The 23,519-nt window shown below is 45.9% G+C and overlaps 1 protein-coding gene across 1 annotated transcript in view; it reads left to right on the top strand.

Annotated features, from left to right (window-relative positions):
• Positions 1-23,519, top strand: part of LOC124775374 — a 607,101-nt gene that overhangs the window by 401,088 nt on the left and 182,494 nt on the right. Inside the window, exons 87-96 of the mRNA XM_047250212.1 lie at positions 1,030-1,463; positions 4,169-4,379; positions 6,136-6,450; positions 8,675-8,992; positions 11,238-11,558; positions 12,698-13,095; positions 13,854-14,097; positions 15,931-16,248; positions 20,017-20,319; positions 22,934-23,260. Coding sequence (XP_047106168.1) covers positions 1,030-1,463; positions 4,169-4,379; positions 6,136-6,450; positions 8,675-8,992; positions 11,238-11,558; positions 12,698-13,095; positions 13,854-14,097; positions 15,931-16,248; positions 20,017-20,319; positions 22,934-23,260 — 3,189 coding nt within the window. The remainder of the gene's footprint in view (positions 1-1,029; positions 1,464-4,168; positions 4,380-6,135; positions 6,451-8,674; positions 8,993-11,237; positions 11,559-12,697; positions 13,096-13,853; positions 14,098-15,930; positions 16,249-20,016; positions 20,320-22,933; positions 23,261-23,519) is intronic.

Here is a 23,519-nt window from a genome sequence, read left to right as displayed (position 1 = left end):
AACGGATCCAGCAATAGCTAAGATATTTCTCATTACCTTGGTATCAACTTTCGGATTCTAGTACCATACCAGTCTGCTTACTGGGGTTGGAACTGTAGTGTGACAACCTCTCCAGTTTTGCTTAAATGTTCCGGACAGTAACTTCTTCAGATGTACGGTAGATGTAATCGGTGGGAATAACGACAGAAGTGTAGAATGCAGCGACAAACGGTTCCCATTGGAACGCCTGTTGCAACTTTGACGTGCACAGAGCAGTTATGTGGCTGAGCGGATCAGAACACCAGAACATAGTAAACTGTACCATTTTTTTCTGAACGGTGCTTTAACAGAACCTGCAGCCGGATATTTCCAAGCAATGGGTACTCTGTTCTGTAATCTTAAAGCGACGGTTCTCCTTCACGCGCTGCTCCTCCTGCTACTGAAGGCAGTCGTGGACGAGGGATATCCACCCAGAGATTCTTTCACAATTTTCGTAAAACTGCATTCATCGTCAACACATTATCTGGTTTTCTTGCTCAAGATGCCTGTCCTTTATCAGAGCCGACGGTGACTTTGAAGCAGCGTTACGTTGTGCGTTCTCGCAAACTTGGTCACATACCAATTACTCGTCTCCGTAACAGATAGCACTAAAGTACATCCATTCAACGATACTCGATTCTGGGGTAGCCGGTTCGAATCCTGATGTTGGAAGAAATTTTCATCGCCACTTTTGGCCAGCGAAGTTAGAGGGAGGTGGGGGCGTTTGTGTGTGTCTCACGCAGCGCGGGTGCTCTGCACTGTTGATTGTGGTTAGACCGTCAGATGGTGACACCACACTCGGAAGTTTCCTTGGTTATATTCAAGAGGAACAGGCTTTCTGACGGTACCGGGTCTCACCGTCCCGATTCTCTCACCGCCATCAGCAACGTACAGACTCCCTGAAACTACGCAAGCAGTCATCACACTCATTTACGCTCAACACGGACATTACCTGGACAGCGCCTGTAGATCTAGATGAGAGAGGTCCGCTTGTGGTGTTCGCAGCGCCAGTGGTGGACGAGCCGGTGACGCCGCGGCCGCCGTCGTGCACGCCATCGCCGTGCGGGCCGAACGCCCAGTGCCAGATGGTGGGCGGGGTGCCCGCGTGTTCGTGCCTGCCGGACTACCGCGGCTCGCCGCCCAACTGCCGGCCCGAGTGCGTGCTCAGCTCCGAGTGCCCCAGCCAGCTGGCGTGCGTGCGCCTGCGCTGCCAGGACCCGTGCCCCGGCTCGTGCGGCCACGGCGCCGAGTGCAGGGTCCAGAACCACGTGCCCGTCTGCACTTGCGGGCCGGGACTCACCGGTGACCCCTTCTCGCGGTGCGACCCCATCCCGGTCACGCCCAGCACCGAGGCCACCGTCACCGACCCGTGCAGTCCGTCGCCTTGCGGTCCTAACGCCATCTGCAGCGGCCAAGGAGAGTGTACCTGCCTGCCCGACTACCAGGTACGTTCGAGATCCACCCTCGGTTGGTCACTCACCACTGTTTGATGGAAGGGTGCGCAGCCAAAACCGAGCCCTAAAATTAACTATTTAAGTGTGACTTATCAGGCTTTCCCGACGGACCTGTTGCAAACACAGTTCTCGGGTTCGCCGCTGGATTATATTGCGCAAATCCCACAATATTTCGTCTATACAACTGTTTGACATCATCAGGCGGTGGTAGATGTTGTTCACACGACTAGAAGACGCGACTAAAGGTAATCGCGAGGCGGCGTCGAAATTTATCAGGCGAGGAGAAGGCAACACGCGTGAGCGGGAAGATGCTCGCAGTTGGAGGAATGCAGCTCCAAGTAAACTGAGAGCTTCTTCCAGCGCACGCGTATTGCCTGCTCCTCGCCCGATAAATTTCGGCCCCGGCATGTGATTATCAGCAGTCGCGTCTTTTAGCAGTAAGAACAGCATTTACCACCACCTGAAAGTGTCGAACAGTTGTGTCAACGAAATATTTTGAGGTTATACACAATATGATCTGGCGGCAAATTCGGGAAGTGTACTCGCAATTATAAAAGTGTTATTCAAACAGTCTGTTAGATATTGAATAGGACGAACAGTTTCAGTTTACTTGGATCCACAATATCACAGTATTTCAGAGCGGCAACAGTTGGCGCCTGGACTGGTGATTTCGGCATGTGCGCCATTTTCAGTGTATAAATTAACACGAGGCGTATGAATGTATATTCTTTATTGTTTACCCTTACATAGATGAAGTGAAACATACGGATATGTGTGCACACTAGGACGATCTCCTCCTAATAGTAAAGAAAAGGATGTTTCAAAGCCTTTGCATTAAACGTCTAGGGGTGATAGATCACGTCTTGGGGAACTACTTTTGTTACAAACAAAATGTTCGCTGACGGATCGCGACAACTCTATGCGTCCTGTAGTATTCGCCGGCCTGAGGAGGACAAGACTTCACCTATCTAGCAGGGCCTACTGACCAGATCTGCTGCATACCACATCCCTAGTAAATTGACAAAGTGATTTTCAACAATAAAGCCTTAAGAATAAGTGTCTTTAAGCGGAAAACGATAATTTAGAAGCGAATCAGGAGCTTCGATTGACTGAGCCTTTCACGTGGAGCAGATGACTGGTTTATAGGCAACACATATAGCATTCGCACGTCGCAGAATTCCTGCTCCCTGTCGCCTCTCAGTGGCATAACCAATGTCAATCGCCGCCGGGAGTGTCATAGAAAATTTTGTCTCTAACAAAAATTGTTACCCATGACCTCATCTATCACTCCTAGACCTTTGATGCGAAGTCTTTCAAACATCCTGAATGCCGACGCACTTGGTGTTAAGCTACACACTGTGAACAGCACACACTGAAATCGCGATTGTGAGATAAACAAGTAAAAAGCCAGGTGGGGCATGACGTCGTTTCTAGACACACATAGAAACTAGGTACTTGATCAACGACTGCTGGCGAAGACACTTTCCAACTTGCATGTCGATTTCACGAGGTTCCTCAGAGCCGTTTAGGCGAGTACGTAGCTGGTTCCTCAACTCCTAAATACATTAAGTCAATACGTGGGAACGAATTGAACCTAATTCGCACAAGCTGCAGACGGATGGAGTAGACAACATTCTTCCTCAGACGATTAGATTAATGTGATATTGATGAAGGACTAAATTTCATCGGGAGAGATACCGGAACGGTATATATCAATAAATTTTATCTCATAGTCTCAGTTGCATAGGTCATAAACGATAACTAGCCTCGGTCATTCAGTAATCATATTCAGATCTGCAAATAAAACTAAAGTAACAATGTGCACATATTTAAGTAGATAAATAAATGGACAAAACATTTACAGAAATCCGATATTTTAATTTTACCTGAATAGTCATAAATTGTGATCAGCGAAAAACTTTCAATAATAAACACTCAGCCAGGAGTTATATGTTATAAGAACGTCTACTACACCAACCTGAAACTCTTTGTGGCAGCTTCTGACCGTGCACAACATATTACAAAAGCCAATTCGTATTGCACAAATATTTATTTCACGGATGGCGGGAGTAGAATTGGGGAGAGGGTGCGCGGGGAGGGGGGGCAAGACACAAGTATGGACCATGGACCATTAAGTTGTTAAAATAAATTTCATTCAAAGGACATTATTAACATTAACAATAAAAGTAAAAACACCTCGTTTTGATGAGCGTTTGATGATATTCATAATTAGCGCATCTTGTGCATAACGTAAAAGAATCGTTATCAAACTGTTGAATATGCATTACTTTTTTAAAAAAATTGACTACTTAGTAAAAATTATAATTTCGAATTTCTGTTAATGTTTTCTTATTTTAATTTGACGTGTGTATAAAAAAGTGTTGTAGAACGAGAAGTGTTTAAATGTACGTTAACATGTTTACTCATATTGTGCTTCAAAAACCATGCATCCACCAATGGAAACAGACCACAATTAACCTAAATCAGGAAAAATAATAGATTTAGACTGTCAAAACACCTGGAGATGTTCCACCAGGTTCCGAAATGGATCGAGCATTGAAACAGAATCACTATTGTGACTGAAGGCGGTTGTTCTTTATTTTCTCCTTTTGTTTACCTACTTAAACAAGCAGTTATTTATATTGGGTTAATATATGTGAGTGAGGAGGGTGTTTACTGAGGAGCACCTGATGCAGGGCAACCCGTACGAGGAGTGCCGGCCGGAGTGCGTGACGAACGGCGAGTGCCCGCGCGACAAGGCGTGCCTGCGCAGCAAGTGCCGCGACCCGTGCGTCGGCACCTGTGGCCAGAACGCGCGCTGTGACGTCGTCAACCACATCCCCGTCTGCGCCTGCCTCGACGGCTACACCGGCGACCCCTTCACCAACTGCAGAATCGCCCTCACAGGTGAGTACCCCGACCATCCTGGTCTACTACTGGCTTTCAGCCGTTATACTCTGTTCCGTCATTCTTACCCCAAAGAACTCTACGAACATATTACAAGAAATCATATTGACGTTCATAGAGATATGAATATTCGATAGATGTTTTTACACAAAACCAAGAAGATGAGTTTCCGAAACAAGAATTGCACTCAAGTAAAGCCGAAAAGTCAATTTTTCATCGAAACGGGGTGAGAAAGTGCAATGGGCGACAAGATAAACCGAGAAAAGCGACAATTTATATACGCCAAGAAAGACAACACTATGTACAGGGTGATCAGAAACAGTCTGAAAAGCTTCCAAGGATGTTGTAAGAGGATTGTGCTGTCAAATAACTGCTAAGAAAAAAATTCTATACGTTGCGCCGTTTCCGTGGTATTTAGGATCGAAGTTAGCCACTCAGGTCATTGCACGCGCAAATTTCAGCAGTCTTCAAGAAACTGTCTCGCCGAACGTGTTCTTCGTTTGGTTTCCTCAAACCGAACAACGTAGCTTTCGCTCGCCTAACTTAAATTTTATCATTTCCGAAAACGATACACTTGAACTGGTAATGAGGATTTGAAAAATTGGTAACACACAGGGGCACAGATGCCTAAGCGTTACCGCTTTTTAGCGCGTTCAAGTGCTCGAATTGAGCGCGCAATGACCTTATTGGCTAACTTCAATGCCAAATAAGTAGGAAACGGCGCAACATGTCGAATTTTCTTTCTGACAATTATTTCTTAGTTCAACCTCCCCTGCAAAACCCCTACAAGCTTTTCAGGCTGTTTCTGACCACCCTGTATAGTAAGAGACGTGAGGTGCATACTGTCCTTGTTTTTTTGCGAAATTTTCAATATTTATCCTATGTGTACATGGACCCAGCCTAAATAAATACTGCTCAACAGGTATTTCATGCGTAGCTCAGTGTAAACGTAAAATTTCGTTCGCTTTCTTGTTGGAAAAGAAGTTTTTTATAGTGGAAATTTGCTTCTCTATCCGACAGAGCAATCCCAAACTAGTCTACAGCAGTATTCGCTTTGACGATATGTTTTTAGCAGGGACAGTTAAACACGAAGACTAACCAGTGCTCCAACAGCGACTGAGTAAGACTGGCGCTTGGGCCGTCTTTTGTGACGTCACACTCCACGTTGTGTCTATGCTGCCGCCATCCGCCATGGAACAGCGTTACTTAGTCGTTGTTGGCTGTTCTTGTGTGTGTGTGTGTGTGTGTGTGTGTGTGTGTGTGTGTGTGTGTGTGTGTGAGAGAGAGAGAGAGAGAGAGAGAGAGAGAGAGAGAGATGGTATGGAGGCGGGGAAGAGGAGGCGTTTACAATCCTTCCGAATACAGATGATAATGAAATGTATGAATAGAAGCTGGTTGTTAGTAGAAATCGTTAGTTAAATGTGATGCTGAAGTGTTCTCTTCGGCGAATGATTAATAAAAATTCACGTCGTATCCACGCTAGTTGTTGCAGCCATCTCGATTTATGTCTCTTCGACCATCAACAAGTGTTATTTGAAACCAAGACGTCGGTGGCGCAACGCAAACTCCCTCCTTGCTAGAGAGGTAGTTATTCTTAAGTGCTACCATCCCATCTTATCGACGCCGCTAGATGGACCAGACTATTCAAGGGGTCGACTGTCCTCACCGAACTAAAAGGTACTCGTTCGAGTATCGGTTCGTCCTACCTGCAGCAAGCTGCGTACGTGTTGAAGTTAGAGGTGCCTTTTTGTTGCAGAGAAACCGCCGTCTCCTACTGACCAGTGCAGGCCGTCGCCTTGCGGGCCCAACAGCCAGTGCCGCGCGTCGGACGGTCACGCCGTGTGCTCCTGCCTGTCTGGCTACGTGGGCGCGCCGCCTTCCTGCAGGCCCGAATGCGTCGTCAGCGCCGAGTGTCCGCAGACGCGCGCCTGCGTCAACAAGAAGTGCACCGACCCCTGCCTAGGTTCCTGCGGCCTGGGAGCGCGCTGCGAGGTCATCAACCACAGCCCCATCTGCTCCTGCCGACCTGGCCAGACTGGCGATCCGTTCCGAAGCTGCCAGGACCTACCACGTGAGTGATTAAATCCAGCACCAGGCTGTAATAACATATCAGGACTTCCTCACTGCGTCAAGCTTTGCTCTTCCTCTCTTCACACATCTTGAACAGCACGGAATTCAAATTTAAAAGGCACCCGTCGGTACGACACCAGTTTTGAAGTTTTTGTGTACAATAAGTTTCCTTTAATTTCCGTCTATGGTCACAAACTCTTGTTAACAGATTACTGGTTTCGGTCTTTAATGACCATCATCAGATCTGTTTCATTGTATACGTTGTTAGAAGCTGCAAGGCAGCAGTGCTCCCTGTTTTCATAGCTCCTTTGCTGACAATCCGTTACTGCTATCAGGCGCGTGAGGTACGAAATAGATCTGCTAAAGTCGAATCTGACGGATGAAACAATTTTTCGTGTGCTTTTCAGCTCTTGAACACGTTGGAGACTTTATTGATGCCACTAATACGATGATTTTGTTTTATAAATTGTGTTCCCAGTACTATCAGGGACATTTCTTTGGTGAGAGGACTGGAAACTGTTCTTTGATGCCAATTTGAAGGAGGAGCAGAGGTCCAGTTTCAAAAGCCGACATCAACGATCAGGAATAAGATGTGTTCTTTATGCGTTTCCACTACTATCTAATGACGCCTTAAGTAAAAGTTGAAGCAACATTTGGTTATCATCGTCAGATCCGCTGCACTTGTGTTTCACAAATGTCTTACCAACTACCCTTCTACTTCGCTCTCGGACGTAAGCGACTGCAAAGGGGCAGAGTGAGTGACAAACAAACGGTGCGCGTGGAAGTTTAAAATCTGTATTTTCGGAAGGTCATAACTGCTTACTGGCAGAATTATGACTCAAATGTTCCCCAGTATCGATTGCTGGGGCCGATATGTTGCTTGCGCGTTTTTTCCTCAAAAAATATGAGACCAAGTTGGTGATGTTTCCTTGCAAGTAGCAAGTAGCCCTATCACAGGTAGTGCGCGCCTTTTGCCCAGTTTAGGCAGCAAGTACGGAACTCATCTGCAGTTTTGGTTAGTAAATCATTCAGTTGATTACCGTTTTATAGAGCAGTGTAGTAAGCCAATATATGAATCAGAACAGTGAGCTTAGAGTGACCGTTAGTAAGACATTTCGCGTCAAAATTACCATTCGGGCAGTCTAAGATGTCTCTCGGTAGACAGCTAACGGGAGTCGTTTAGTCGATAGGAATATAAATTTTTTGATGAGTTTTAAATACTTTACGGTTGCTGTTAACAGTAGCTAGCAGACATATTAGCCTTTAAACCGACAAACATGTCAGGAGACACGATTATTTCAAACTAAGTTACATGTAACGTTAATTCTGCATGTCACTTTTTTCGTTGATGCAGACCCAGTGAACACAATGTAGTCTTCTATGTAGCGTTGGCAATGACCAGAAGGGAGTCAGTATCAATCGACGACATTCCATTTTTGTCGATTCAGTTACACCCAGCAGCCACTTCAATGAGCGTCTTCTCTGTAGTACCAATTCTCTTTTTTGGGAACTGGTTTGTGAGCTCCAGCCCTTTTCCAATGTAGTGTAGCGAGAATTTCTCTGGCAAGCATTCACGGTTTTAGGGAAAAAAAGTTCTGTAACTAGTCTGGTTTTAATTTATTTATCTTTTGTCCTTGCTGCAAGTTTCGGAATCGTAGCCCCATTTTCAAGCAACCATTCCTACCGTCGGGAATAGGAGTATAGTTTTATCACACAATGTAGGCTTTCATGGCTGGTGCTGATTTCACTTAAAACTTTCGGGCTTATAGGCCGTGGTCTTTGCATAAAATTTTCCCCTAACGTTTCACCTACAACTATGGGAGACATCTTCAGAGGTAAAGTGGCGAACTACCGCTTTACCTCTGTAGAGGTCCCTCGCAGTCGGAGGTGAAAAGTTCGGGGAAAGTTTTATGCAACGATCACGGCCTGTGAGCCTGGAAATTTTAAAGTGAATACAATTTTAGTTTGGCTCTGACCAGTGTTGATGCCGGGGCCCAGCCTAACGGCTCGACTCATGGAAGAAATTCTTTTTTTAAATGCAGCTAAGGCTCCAAAGCTAGTAGCAAAGACGAAAGATAAATGAAATTTAAAAAAAGGGTATCTGTGGAACTTTTATTTCCTGCAAAACAAATATTTTCACAGCTTCTGACCCGCCGGTAAAATTCTCCTTGAAAAGTAAAGCAGAAGATCATGAATAACATATGTGACTGTTGCTTCGCCCGCAGCGCCGACGAAGGATGAGCCGGTGAGCCCTTGCGAGCCGTCGCCGTGCGGTCCGAACGCGCAGTGCCAGCCGGCGGGAGGCGTGCCGTCGTGCTCGTGCCTGGAAGGCTACGTCGGCTCTCCGCCCAACTGCCGGCCCGAGTGCGTCATCAGCCCCGACTGCCCGTCAAACCTGGCGTGCGTCAACGGCAAGTGCCGCGACCCTTGCCCCGGCTCCTGCGGCGTCAACGCGCAGTGCCAGATCATCAGCCACGCTGTCACCTGCATATGCGCCCCTGGCTACACCGGCGATCCCTTCGTGCAGTGCACGCCACACATACGTGAGTTGACATCTCAGTGAGCTCCCACTACCTAAACGATAGTATTATTATAATTTGCTGCACAACACCACAGACCGACACTTGTGAATCTACGATTACTTGTGTGCCGTAGCAGAATCAAAAGCATTCCAGTAAACATGGACCCGCAAACAAACCGTTTACGAGCTACTTGTTTTGCTACGAGCTGCTATTCACTTCTTTAGAATAAAGTGGGGCAAAACAGTGTATATTAGCTTTTAATTCGTATAGATTATTTCTAGTGATCAGTAATTTCGCATACAGGTTATTCACATCTCTTGTATATTCAAGAAAATGATACTAGTCCGGTTTCAGCTTAAAATAAACCATCTCAACATTAAAATTATAGCCTTATTAGTTACAAAATACCCTCTTTTGCTCCATCCCTGGGAAGAAAATGGGTTACCCATTTACATGAATGGAAAAAAGTTTTATTCTACTGTAAAATGCAAGGTGGTTATCGTTGAATTGTAGCTACCCACGCACATCCAGTGTAGGCTGTAATTATTTTATACCAGTGAAACTTGGTATATGTACTAATGCGTTAACGTGGAACCGATTTACTCTGGAAAAAAACTAGTTCCAGTTCTGGCCACCAGATGCCAGTGTAGCGCTCTACAGCATCTTCAGCGTCTCCGGTGCTCATATTGGACGTATTAATAAAGCGGCGGCTAATAATAAAATCAATATTATGCTAATTTTTCCAGTGTTAATCGGTTCCGCATCAACGCATTACAATGTATACCAAGCTGCGCTGCTGTACGATAATTACAGCCCACACTGGACCTCTGTGAGTAGCTGCACCCACCATATATGAAAACGTATAGAAATCTTTAAAAATACAGTTTCCATAAATCTATTTTAAGTAGGAATTTTCGCAATATTACACTAATATAGGAAAATTTCTCAATAACTGGTCGTAATAAAAAACAGAAACAAACTTATTAAGAACAGAAATCGCAAATGAAGTGCTTGTCTTCTTTTCAATAGTGGAACGTTGCTCATGAGTCCAGCCACGACAAGATAGACACTCGATCCATGACTCGTTCGATAATGAGTCGAAATATAGCCTGTTACAAAATATGAATGCTCAATATGGGACTCCTTCGCCCAAGGAAGTCAAAGGATCTATATTTTCATTTTTTTTTTTTTTTTTAGCTGATCGAGTCTTCCCAACTGTCGTTTTCTGCTTCTGCTTCCTTATGACTCGGCCCTTGTCGATGAGTTTTTCGTTTCTTCTTTTCCGTGCGTTGCAAATAATTTTTATTATGGGGAGAGGTCAGTATTACTGTATTGGCCTTTTTCCTATCAGTGATTTTCTTTGCACTATTTACCAAGTCAACCTTTGGAGGTCGCATGGAGGTCGCATTAAAATCTTTGGTGACAGAGAACGACGCTGACATACCAAACGTTGCAGCAATCGCAGCCGATCTCCCCAGTGTCATATCTGAAGTTCCAGAAACAGTTACCAATTCATCTTATGATTTTGGAAATTTTTCGGTTGTAGAGACTTGGGAAACCTTGTCTTGTAGCGTATTGGTTTGAAGGAAGTCCTTAAAATGTCTCGGCCTTTGAGACTCCCCTTGTGGTGTTTTGCTTTCTGTTTGGTGCGGTGAACTCCACTTGATGTACCTCGTTTTGCCCTGTAGCGGAAAATTGAACAAAACATAGCATTAGAAAGTTAGCATTCACATTATGACTATCATAAAAACATTGAAATACACTGGAAAATTTGCTTAATCGAAATTATTACTTATCTGTTTCTTATCAGGTACTGTTTCTTTTCAAAACTCTGCTCTTACAAGTTCCAACACACAAAAAACGTTTAAAAAGTTTGGGAAGAAAAGGAACAGGCGTCCGCTAATAACGATTATGTGCGATTCCCCGAAATATCGGCTGTTAGTAGTTTCGAATGTTATCACTGCAATGGTAACCACAGATCTGTAGGTACCCTGTTTGACCTGCGTATCTGGTCTAACCCCAGTCTTCCCTGTGGAATACTGTCGAAGTTGGTAAAAATGTGATTGAAATGTAAGCTCTTCCATTCAGTCTCCGTTTAATTAGACTCAAGTATCAATTCCAGAAAATGGAAGGTCCCAAATTATGGAATACTTATGTTTTAAGGACTGGGGAAAGTACTGAGTATGACACGTAAAGAGTTGCTGTTAGGCAGTTGAATCTGTCGAGTGTCAGTGACTGCAGACATGACGATGAGTGTGCATTGCAGCCGCCGAGGAGACGCGCAACCCGTGCGAGCCGTCGCCGTGCGGCACGAACGCGGTGTGCAGCCAGCGCAACGGCGCGGGCTCGTGCGCCTGCCTGCCCGACTACCAGGGCAACCCGTACGAGGCGTGCCGGCCCGAGTGCGTGCTCAGCTCCGACTGCCCCACGGACCGCGCCTGCCAGAGGAACCGCTGCGAGGACCCCTGCCCGGGCGTGTGCGGCCTCAACGCGCAGTGCTCCGTCATCAACCACATCCCCACCTGCACCTGCCTGCCCGGCTACGAGGGCGACCCCTTCGCCACCTGCACACGGACGCCGCCGGCAGGTAAGCAAAACGACGCACTGTTTCACAAATTCGGCGGTCATCTTGTAGAGCTTCTAATAGGCTCTCTACAGATATTATTTTGAACAAAGAGAGAGAGAGAGAGAGAGAGAGAGAGAGAGAGAATAGCTGAGAAAACGCAACTTATAAAGCAAGCGTTTATATTTTCTGTCTGCGGTCACTTATCACGCAGCTGCTGCGCTGAGGATACCTGCGCAAGATAAAGGCAGATTAGGGCTTTTACGTCCCGTTGTCAAAGAGACTATTGTAGACAGTGCACAAGCTCAAGTTCGAGAAGAGTGGGGAAGTAAACTGACTGTGCCCTTTCAGGCATCCATCCAAGCAGTCACATAATTTAGGGAAATCACAGCACAGCTAAATCTGCATGGCTCTCCAGAATATGAGTCCAAAGCGTTACCACTGCGCCACCTCGCTCGATGCACCTGCATGCAAAGTCTACTACGATTCACATGGCATATCGAGAATGAAATGGTTTCAAGTAAACAAAAACATCAGCATAGTTTATTACGGCGATAAGGGATGCAAAGAGTTAATACCATATCAGCTTTTCTCTGTCTCCAACATCTGGCAAAAACAAGTTGCAGAAATGCATATGCTGAGGAGAAGAGAGCAAAATAGATAAGAAATGAAAGAGAGCACCGGCCGGTGTGGCCGAGCGGTTCTAGGCGCTTCAGCCTGGAACAGCGCGACCGCTACGGTCGCAGGTTCGAATCCTGCCTCGGGCATGGATGTGTGTGATGTCCTTAGGTTAGTTAGGTTTAAGTAGTTCTAAGTCCTTGGGGACTGATGACCACAGATGTTAAGTCCCATAGTGCTCAGAGCCATTTTTTTTTTAAAGAGTGCGTTAAGAGGTACAATTAAGTCAATCTAGAATAATTAAACATTCTAACGCCAATCGTGAAGATACACAGGATATTCCGAAACTATTCATTCAAATTTATACAGGAGGTAGAGAACATCATAACAAATATATTTCGGTAAGCAACACATGGTCTCTGAAGTCAACTTGCAATGTAAGGGAACATTTTGTTAGTGGTGCAGATGTAAGCTGTTGTGTCAGTATCACTGACTGGGAATGTGCTCCGACTCAGAGGCTGAGTAGCTGGAGTTGTGTTTGGCAGTGACGACGCCGCAGACAGTTCGAGAACCATGTCAGCCGTCGCCGTGCGGTCCCAACAGCCAGTGCCGCGCGGTCGGCGGCCAGGCGGTGTGCTCGTGCCAGCAGGGCTACAGCGGCGCGCCGCCCAACTGCCGGCCCGAGTGCGTCGTCAACGCCGAGTGCCAGCAGACGCGCGCCTGCCACCGCTTCAAGTGCGCGGACCCCTGCCCGGGCACGTGCGGCCTCGAGGCGCGCTGCCAAGTCATCAACCACAACCCCATCTGCTCCTGCCCGCCCGGCTACACAGGCGACCCGTTCGCGCGCTGCTACCGCCAGCCGGCCGAGCCGGTGCAGCCGGCCACTCCCGTCGACCCCTGCAGGCCTTCACCGTGCGGGCCCAACGCAGACTGCCAGCCACAGGTAAGCACTGTGTGCTGTCAATGCTGCTCACGCTTTTAGAATGTGGAAACGTCTTTGCTATTGTGCTGTTTGCGACTTTCCCGACGTCACGTCGGATAACATTGAATAATATCCTGGCCACACAAGTTAACTTATCTGACTAATTTGAATTATTGTTGCTTCATCTGATTACTAAGACACACATGCGGTAGACATATTCACGTTTTACATACACCTCCACATTTCCTGCAGTTCATCTAACTCCAAAGCCTTAGAATGTTTGAAGCATTCGCAGCAAGTTCTGGGAGAATAAGAAGGCAATGAACAACAGCGGATCGGAGAAGTGAGTGTGTGAGACAGCTTTTCCCAAATATCTGATGTAGCTTTTGGATCAAATACTCAGTTGTCTGTTGAAACAGGTTCTCTTTGATCCTGTCAACGCATGTGAGATTTACATGTCTGTCAATTGCTAGGGAGAACGTAATTGTCTCTCTACGCATTCCAACTTACTGTCTGTTCCGTTGGTCTTGGTGACTACATCACAATTTATGGAACAAAAAGATAACGTGGTAGGCAATAACCTGTTTAAATCCACGTAATGGTAGAGTTTGAAATATTCTGTATTTCCATATAAGCAGCCATAGCAGGACCAATCTAAAGGACTTTCCACATTCAAATTGTGAACATCTTTCAGGATAAAGTAGAAAACGTAGCTTTTATTGCCGCTTTTGCTTTGGCATATTGCCAAACAGGTAAGACAGCATTCCGTTTGCCTACAGGGAGACCGTCCTTCGTGTTCCTGCCAACCTGGCTACATAGGAGTGCCGCCCTCGTGCCGACCGGAGTGTGTAGTCAACACAGACTGTGCACCAACGAAGGCCTGTGTGGCTGAGAAGTGTCGCGATCCTTGCGCCGGCTCGTGCGGCTTCGGCGCCGAGTGTCGCGTGCAGAACCACATCCCTACCTGCACCTGCCCTGCCGGTATGACTGGTGACCCGTTCGTCACGTGCACGCAGCTCGTGGGTAAGTACTACGGCAGCAATGTTTCCGGCTTGCAAGTAGAAGATTTCGCTTATCATTTAAGAAACGATGTTGCAATGTACCCTACACTTGACGAAGAATAATATTTATTATTAAGCATGGCGTCTGTCTGAGTCAACCGAGAAGTAATGAACAATTACATTCCAGTTGACTTCTCAGAATTTCCCAGTATGTTCGTGTTGGATTAGAATGGGCTTAATTTGAGTACAAAGAATAAGCGGAGGAGAGATCTTAATCACGTGGCACATTTGATCTCTGTGAAGGCAGAATTTGGGTAGCTCAACTTAGATATGATAACCTCGTAAGATTTTGAGGTGAGTCAAATCATATCTGAGTCTAATGATGATACTGATTACGACTGAGGCAAGTGCAAAAAACACACCTTTAACGCTGTGTAAAATATTTAGCACGAAATAATGTTCGTTCTCCTTCTATGTGAGAAGTTCTGGCTGGTAATTGTTACATGCCCTAACCATTTACGTGTTTGCTTTCCGTGTTCTGACGAATGACATCAGACGTCAGCGCACATCTTTTCCTTTTAATCTGCGACATCGGAACGACAGGAATTGTACTGTGTTAAGTCGTTTCTGAAAAATGAGTAATTCGTGTGAACACGAATCTTGTAAAATATTTGTGGATTTTGGTGCCACTGGATGTAATTTTGCTTGCAAATATTTGCCTGAAATTGTTCGAAAGATGTTTAATGTTTCGCACTGAGAGCTGGACGCTGAAAAGTGTTCTTGATGCTCGTATCTTCATTTCTCTTCAAGCGATATCGCTATATTTTTCAGGTGACTATACAACGCTAAAGAAGCATACTGCAATTTTAGTGACTTTACTATTAAGGCAGTATGCTGTAGTGAAAAATCAACAAAGAGTGCAGTCGAAGTCGTAACTGTGTAGAGAATTGTATCCATCTGTTCAGTAAGAGTGGAATTTGCCCGCCTGGATGGCCGTGCGGTCTAAGGGAAGGAGCGCCGGTCCCCGGCACAAATCCGCCCGGCGGATTTGCGTCGAGGTCTGGTGAGCCGGCCAGTCTGTGGATGGTTTTTAGGCGGTTTTCCATCTGCCTCGACGAATGCGGGCTGGTTCCCCTTATTCCGTCTCAACTACACTATGTCGGCGATTGCTGCGCAAACAAGTGCTCCACATACGCGTACACCACCGTTACTCCACCACGCAAACATAGGGGTTACACTCGTCTGGTGTGAGACGTTCCCTGGGGGGTCCACCGGGGGTCGAACCGCACAAGATCCCCGGGTTTGGTGTGGGGCGGCGGAGGGGTGAAGTGGACTGCGGTAGTCGTCGTGGGGTTGCGGACCACTACGGCTGCGGCGGGGACGGAGCCTCTCCGTCGTTTCTAGGTCCCCGGTTAACATAACATAACATAAGAGTGGAATCCTACACTTCTTTTTCAGACATAAATCTTAAACCCGTAAACTGTTGAATAAACAAAACAGAAATATCACGAAACAGGACCCTGTTCTTTCGAGTAATACTCTTGCAACATGAAGAGTCATTGTAAAAGAACTGAATATATGTTAAGCTATTCTGTAGTCTCGCTAATGTGGCAGTTTGATAGAATAAATATTATTACAATAAATTAGTAGTTTTATGTTGTCTTTTGGCAACCAAAGTCAGATTTATTTCATCCAGTAACAACATAATCCTATTAACTATAGCAACATGGAGACAGTTTTGGTATTGGAACAGGATACAATCAAGACATCAGTCTTGGTGCGCGTCACATTGCCTCTCTAACCCGTACTAAGGACATCCGGTCAGCATCGCTAAGGGCATTTTGTGCGTGTGCAGTGGAGAAGCCGCCGCCAGAAGACCCGTGCAACCCGTCGCCCTGCGGCCCCGGCGCGCGATGCGACGACGGCAGCTGCAGCTGCCCGCCCGAGTACCAGGGCGACCCCTACTCGGCCGCCGGCTGCCGGCCCGAGTGCACCACCAACAACGACTGCCCGCGCAACCGCGCCTGCACCAACTTCCGCTGCGTCGACCCGTGCGCCGGCACCTGCGGCCAGGGCGCGCGCTGCGACGTCGTCAACCACATCCCTACCTGCTCCTGCCCGGAGGGAACGTCTGGCGACCCCTTCACTCTCTGCAGAACTGTACAGGCTGTCGGTACGTGAATTCTCATGTTTTTACCAATACAACGGAGTAAAAAAAAACTATAGCATAAAGCCATAAGTTTGTTGACTAACGATTACGATTTTTTGATCCAACAAGCCTTTCTGCTGATGGACGAGTTTTCTTTTGTGTACAAAATGTCACAAAACGATGCCGACGAATTTCAAGGAGTTGTAGAGGCGGCTTTGAGCACCAGATTGTGCACGGTCGCAAACATCATACTCCGGCACAAAAGGTCGTCGCAGTTATAGGTGCCACGGCCGCCGCAAAGCCCACCCTTCACCCTCAAATGTGAGTTTCTACGCTGACATGACTAAGGCGAGAAGCCTCTAAAGTGTAGTTTCGAGATTTGAGGACATCTAGACGCCACCTAACCTCCTGAGTACTGTATGGCGCATTGAGAGCGAGGTTATGCTTGCGGCCCGCCAAATTACAAACTCACGTTTGCTGCCGAAGGGGTGTTGCCCCCTAAAACTGCAGCCCTCTGTACCACAGCCGTTGTATAATAGTTTCGGACGTGGGTTCCTATACTCGTTTTGTTCCCACTACAACTCTTAGAAGTTTGTTGGCATCGATACGATACTGCAGTGCCTGTTGTCTTAAGGAATACGATCCTGTGTTACTTCCGAAGGAACACTGCATCGTACTTCTTCACAACATGTCAAAATGTCCGGGCCCTTTACGTAAATTTCGTAACGCGTACGGGTGCATGTTCTGACACATGAACGACGACGTCTGGAAGTTTGCATCTAGCAGTGAGTTGTGCACGGATAACCAAACTGATTAAGACCCGTAAAGTGAGAAATCTGTGTTCGAGTCCCAGTGCGGCACAAATTTTCGTTGTCGTCATTCCATTATACAGCTGATGGTTGTCCGTATTCGCAACTGCGAATACATTTCATGTATCTGTCGGTATCGCTTTGTGACATGTATACCGTTAGCGTTCATTTCTCTGCTGTTTCTAAAGGCTGATGAAGTCAGCCCAAACAAAGGTTGCCATAGCGTGTATCGTAAGGCGTTCGTTACAAACGGGACATGTCGTTTACGTTCTCTTTACAGGCAAAATGCTGTCTTATAAACTGAAACTGTGTATGTCCAATTCGTAAATCAACCTCAAAATAAACCGGCAACACACCTAATTCGACGATTTTTAATGATGGTGAAAGGAAAACACGAAGAATAATTTACCTTCCTAGGAGTAAGTGAAAATATTCCTGTGCCGCATCGTGCAGTCTTATGGCACAGAAGAGCTTTCCTCCGTAGAGGTTGAGGTGCAAAACATTTTAGTTCAAAAAATTATTCGATCACTTAGGTCATAAAATAAAGACCATCTAGTTTTAGAAACTGTTCATACATTAGTTACTATATATTAATCACCCAATTTTTTTGTCATGTCTCCAAAGGGATTATATAACTGAGTTTGTCTCATCTAGTTTTGCTGTTCTGGCTGCAAATGAAGGAGCATAATTCCTGTACCTCGGTGATTTATACATCACGAAAACAGCTTGGGGCTTACAATATGAGCCGCTGCTCACTCTTTGTCCACGTGTAAATGGAGTTCGTATGTTGTTACTGAGTCAAAAGCTATATCGGATGAAAGCTTTAGGCGTCTTACGCTTTGTACAGGGTGTCTCACCTTAGAGTCGTCAGGTGCATCTTCTTTGGTATTCCAGCAGATTTTTGCAAATTTGTTTTTGAAGTCTATGCCTCGAGTCAACCCAGACAAATACTGGTGATCACGTCATTGTCGACGGAAAGCACCGGTTTGTTTCCAGCAGTCTCAGATTAGTCTAGTACGACATTTGTTTCATCTATATGTATTGATAGGGACAGTAATACACGACGAATAACCAGACTCCAGCAGCGACTGAGCAGCGCTACTACATGGCGGCAGCAGTCAGCGCGGGGCAAGATGGTGCTTTCGCCATTGGACTACTTGTTATTCTCCGTGTTTTACTATCCCTGTTAACTTATACTGAAAAAACTGATATCCCACTAGACTAGTTTGAAACTGTTCTGTCGAATAAGCCCGTAAAATTCTACTTTAAAAATGATATTGTTTGTAACTGGAAACAAAACGTTGCTTTCCGTCGACAATGGGCGTCACATGAAAGACGTGATGACCAGTGCTTTTTTGGGCTGATTCGAGCCATAGACTGCAAAAACAAAATAGCAAAAATCTGCCGAAACGTCAGAGACAATGAGCCTGACTAGTCTTAGGAGGGACACCCGGTATACTGGCGTCGATTGCCCTCTCACAGTTTGTTATCATCCTTTTGCTATGCCACTGACGTCATATTCATTACACTTCATGGTTACTCTATTGTAGAGAATAAGACGCATTAAGATTTTTTTTATGATACTCGTCTATTTTAACACGTTCACATCAAGTTTTGGATCTGTCTGTAATGAATAGAACTCACGCTCTGAGGTTTCCACGGAAACTTAATTATGTATATAGATAGTTCATCATCCCGAGAATGGAGAATCTGGTCAAATGTTGTCTGTTATCGATATCGACACTGGAAAGACATCAGTCCCAGGAATTGCAAGACTATAGAGAATCTTTTAATTTTAATTTTAAACGTTTTGGTGAAATTTCGCATTTGCTATTGTAATTTCTGAGAAAAGGGGAGTCATAACAGATGGAGAGACAGACAATCGGATAGCAAGTGACAAAAAATATTTTCTTATCTAGTGACGTAATTACAAATTAACCATTTTCGGACTTTTTCCTTACTTGTGCTGTGACACCTTGCTTCTTACCAAATTTCGTAATTCCAGGTAATGAGGAGTACCCGGTAGGTTCTGGTGAGAGAGTTTGCGAGTATCAAAACACGTAACATGAATAGTCGTATCTTTTGATTACGTTGACTTAGAAGCTTAAATATTTTCAACTTGATACGTATACCGGTTCCTGAGAGAAAAGGGTTCGTAACAGCCGGAGAAAGAGACAGACAGACAGACGGACGGACAGGCAAACGATACTGTGAGGGTTTCGTTTTTACCGATTGAGGTTTAAACCCTAAAAACCTCCTTTTCCTTTGAACGAACGACACTTAGCTCGTCGCAAGACACATAGCAAAGTTCTATTCTCCGACATTGTTTTCGTTATAGACGGTACTGGGCAAGGTGACGCAACAGTTAACACAATGAACTCGGATTCTGAAGAATGGCTGCACAAATTCTCGTCCAGCCATCCAGATATACTACCGTGATTTCCCTAAATCGCTTACAGTGAATGCTAGAACGGTTCCTGTGAGAATGTCGTGGCTGATTTCCTTCCCCATCCTTCTAATTTCCGAGCCTCTGTAGAAGAGGCTCTAATGACTTCGTTGTCGACGGGACGCTAAAGTTCTAATACCTACTTCTGCCTTTTCGTAGATGATGGCCTCCCTTATTGACGTACTCTATTCTAAAACGTGTGATCCTACTCAAAGTAAACATTAATCGTAAGATTTACCGAGCGAGGTGGCGCAGTGGTTAGCACACTGGACTCGCATTCGGGAGGACAACGGTTCAGTCCCGCGTCCGGCCATCCTGATTTAGGTTTTCCGTGATTTCCTTAAATTGCTCCAGGCAAATGCCGGGATGGTTCCGTTGAAAGGGCACGGCCGACTTCCTTCCCTAATCCAATGAGACCGATGACCTAGCTGTTTGGTCTCATCCCCCAAACAATCCAATCCAATCCAATCGTAAGATTTATTGCGGCCGCAGTGTCGGTCGGAGGCGGTGGTAACGGACGTGGTGCGCTTGCAGAAGCTACGCGAGATCCGTGCCAGCCGTCGCCGTGCGGCCCCGGCGGGCTGTGCCGGGTGGTGGACGGCCACGCGGTGTGCTCGTGCCAGCCGGGCTTGGTGGGCGCGCCGCCCTCTTGCCGGCCCGAGTGCGTCGTCAGCGCCGAGTGCCCGCTCACGCATGCCTGCCTCGCCACCAAGTGCGTCGACCCGTGCCCGGGCACCTGCGGCGTCAACGCGCGCTGCCACGTCGTCAACCACAACCCCATCTGCTCCTGTGCACCGGGCTTCACCGGTGATCCCTTCTCCAGATGCTTCCAGCAGCGAGGTGAGTACCTGCGTGCGCATCGCAACTCTGAGGCTGTGTTGTATCTAACCTCGGTGAAGCTGACGCCGTCCCAATAGAAACTCGACTGCCACAGAAATGCCAGCTTTCTTGAATTTCATTGTTGATACAAACATTTTCGAAAAGTCTACTGGTCTTCCGATATGCAGTTAGGATTTACGAAACGAAATTATTAAATACGGAGTGAATCACCTAAAACTTGCGCCACAAATATTGCGGAAATGGAAGGTGCTATTGATGTGAGGTTTTCGTAGAATGGATTGCTAGTCAGGGGCTCTTATTGTTAGCCAATCAACCGATTGTAATAATACTTAGGAAGTGAATTTTTTGTGCAGACAATCACTTTCTTTAAATGGAACTATGCCTGTTGACATTAACCAACGAAAAGCAGGATAAATTAAAACGTCAGTGATATTTGTTGCAGAATTCTAGTGCAAGTCGTTTACGAAATATCGTATCCACAGCGACACTTGTCTATGGCATTCAAGCTGCGTAGTTGTTAGGTACGGCCGGCCGGTGTGGCCGTGCGGTTCTAAGCGCGTCAGTTTGGAACCGCGTGACCGCTACGGTCGCAGGTTCGAATCCTGCCTCGGGCATGGATGTGTGTGATGTCCTTAGGTTAGTTAGGTTTAAGTAGTTCTAAGTTCTAGGGGACTGATGACCTCAGTAGTTAAGTCCCATAGTGCTCAGAGCCATTTGAACCATTTTTTGTTAGGTACGATGGTGTTATGTTTGCTTACAGCGTCCTTGTGTGTTCAGTGCGTGCATTGCGACTTGCTAGTTACTTAGTGTGTTACAGTCCAAACAGTAATTCTTGACTTGGCGATGGCATTTACCAATGCAGAAAAAAACGACATGCTCATAGTGTACGGAGAGTATAGAAAGAATGCAGTTAGTTCTTGTACGGTGTGTGCGGCAATATATCCCAGTAGATGTCAAACATCTTGGCAATTATTTATCAATCTCTTCAAGGAACTAGTGAAAGTGGAAGTGTAACACCTAGACAACGTAACAGAAGGAAACAAGTGACGACATAAGAGGAGGAAATTAATATTCTTGCTGCTGTTGCGGCTGATCCGCACGTTAAATCCCGCACAATTGCACGAGGAAGTGGCATGAGTCAGGCAAGCGTCCTACGCATTCTCGATCGACATAGGTTCCATTCAAATTCAAATGGCTCTGAGCACTATGCGACTTAACTTCTGAGGTCATCAGTCGCCTAGAACTTAGAACTAATCAAACCTAACTAACCTAAGGACATCACACACATCCATGCCCGAGGCAGGATTAGAACCTGCGACCGTAGAGGTCGCTCGGTCCCAGACTGCAGCGCCTAGAACCGCACGGCCACTCCGGCCGGCAGGTTCCATTCCTATCACATCTCTCTCCAGCAAAAGCTGCATGGAAACGATTGTGAGAATGGTGTTAACTTCAATACACTGGCATTAAGACCGGATACTACAGATGTATCATGTATCTTGTTTAGTGATGAAGCCATATTTACCAATCTCGGCCAGATAAACCGCCGAAACAAGCACTATTGATCTTTTGACAATCCTTGTTGTCTTCGTCATGTGGGAACTTTTCAAAATACTATATCTCGTAAACGACTCGCGCTTGAACCCTGCAACAAACGCCACTGACTTTTAATTTACCCTGCTTTTAGTTAATGTCAATAAGCATTGTTCCTTTTAAAGGAGGTGTGTATTTGCACAAAAAATACACTTTCTAAATATTATTACAATCCGTTGATTGGCTAACAGCACGAACCCCTAACAACTAATCCATTCTGTCTAAACCGTACATCAATAACAGTTTCCATTTCCGCAGTGTTTGCGGTGAAAGTTTTAGGTGGTTCATTAATTTTTATAATGCCCACATGTGTTAATAAACAGTTGAATAAGTAAAGAAGTACAGTTGCAGAGATCTCTGTCGCTCAAGATTTGCATTAGCGCCACAATTTAACAGATCATTGTCTAATGTGGACGAATTGAGCTATTTTTCTCGACGTTGAAGAGACAAGAGAATTCAGCAGTCTTAAAATGCAATAAATATGAATCAGGTTTTTTTTTTTTTTTTTTTTTTTTACTTTGGCTAGTATTACAGATCATAAATAATACACTGACAAATGGCTGGCAGAGGTGACATTTTGTAAGTCGTCAACGTCTCAATTTGTTAATATCCTCAGTCTCTTTGCTAAGCCTATCATCTCCATGTAGGCAAGAACCGCCACAATCTGTTTTTCAATTTCTACTTGTTATCTGACTACAAATTTACTCCGTCTATTGTTCCTATCAAGTCAAGTGTTCCTGGTTGCTGTAATTCTGTCCCTCCTTTCATTTCCTTGTACATGTAGGAACTTACCACTTGTGACGTATCTGTCCACTTAATTTTTAAAACTCTCCTGCAGCATCACAATTCAGATACTTACCCTGCTTCCTCTCTGTGTCACCCACAAACTGCAGTAAGGGACAAAAGTACCACTGCCCCACAAATACGTTGAATTTCTGCCAGACTAATAAATTTGCTGACAAAACTGCAGCAGATGCGTCTCGTCTCCGTAGAGCTGTATCATTAATTGCTGATCTGTTTTCAGTTCCAGAGGACAAGCCGACAGTGCCGGAGAACCCCTGCTTGCCTTCGCCGTGCGGTCCGAACGCGCAATGCCAAGTCCGAGGGGCCGGCCCCGCTTGCACGTGTCTCGACGGTTACGTGGGCGCACCGCCCTCTTGTAGGCCCGAGTGTACCATCAATCCCGAGTGCCAAAGTAGGTTCGCGTGTATCAATCAGCGTTGCGCTGACCCGTGTCCGGGATCGTGCGGTTCGAATGCCGAGTGCCGCGTCGTGAATCACACGCCCGTCTGCAGCTGCGTCCCTGGATTCACCGGAGACCCCTTCACCGGATGCAGTCCTGCTCCACAAGGTAGGAAGCACATCTCTCTCTTACATCTACTAACTGCTTGTTGCATGCAAAGGTTGGCCGCTTGGTCTGCCAAACGGCCTGTGTACCTCCTTCCCGGATTAAATTCTACTGCTAAATGTTAGGTGACTCAAAATTCTCATCAGGATACTCTCTTACATCTAATTATTTCCATCCACTGCCGTTACGCTCGCATCCACTAAAACAATCGTCAGCAACAGAAGTGAATGACTTTTTTAAAAGAGAAAATGCAATTCTCACG

This window comes from Schistocerca piceifrons, chromosome 1, assembly GCF_021461385.2.
Source record: "Schistocerca piceifrons isolate TAMUIC-IGC-003096 chromosome 1, iqSchPice1.1, whole genome shotgun sequence".
Taxonomy (NCBI): domain Eukaryota; kingdom Metazoa; phylum Arthropoda; class Insecta; order Orthoptera; family Acrididae; genus Schistocerca; species Schistocerca piceifrons.
Note: the sequence above shows the minus strand (reverse complement) of the source record. Positions and strands in the feature narration are given on the sequence as shown.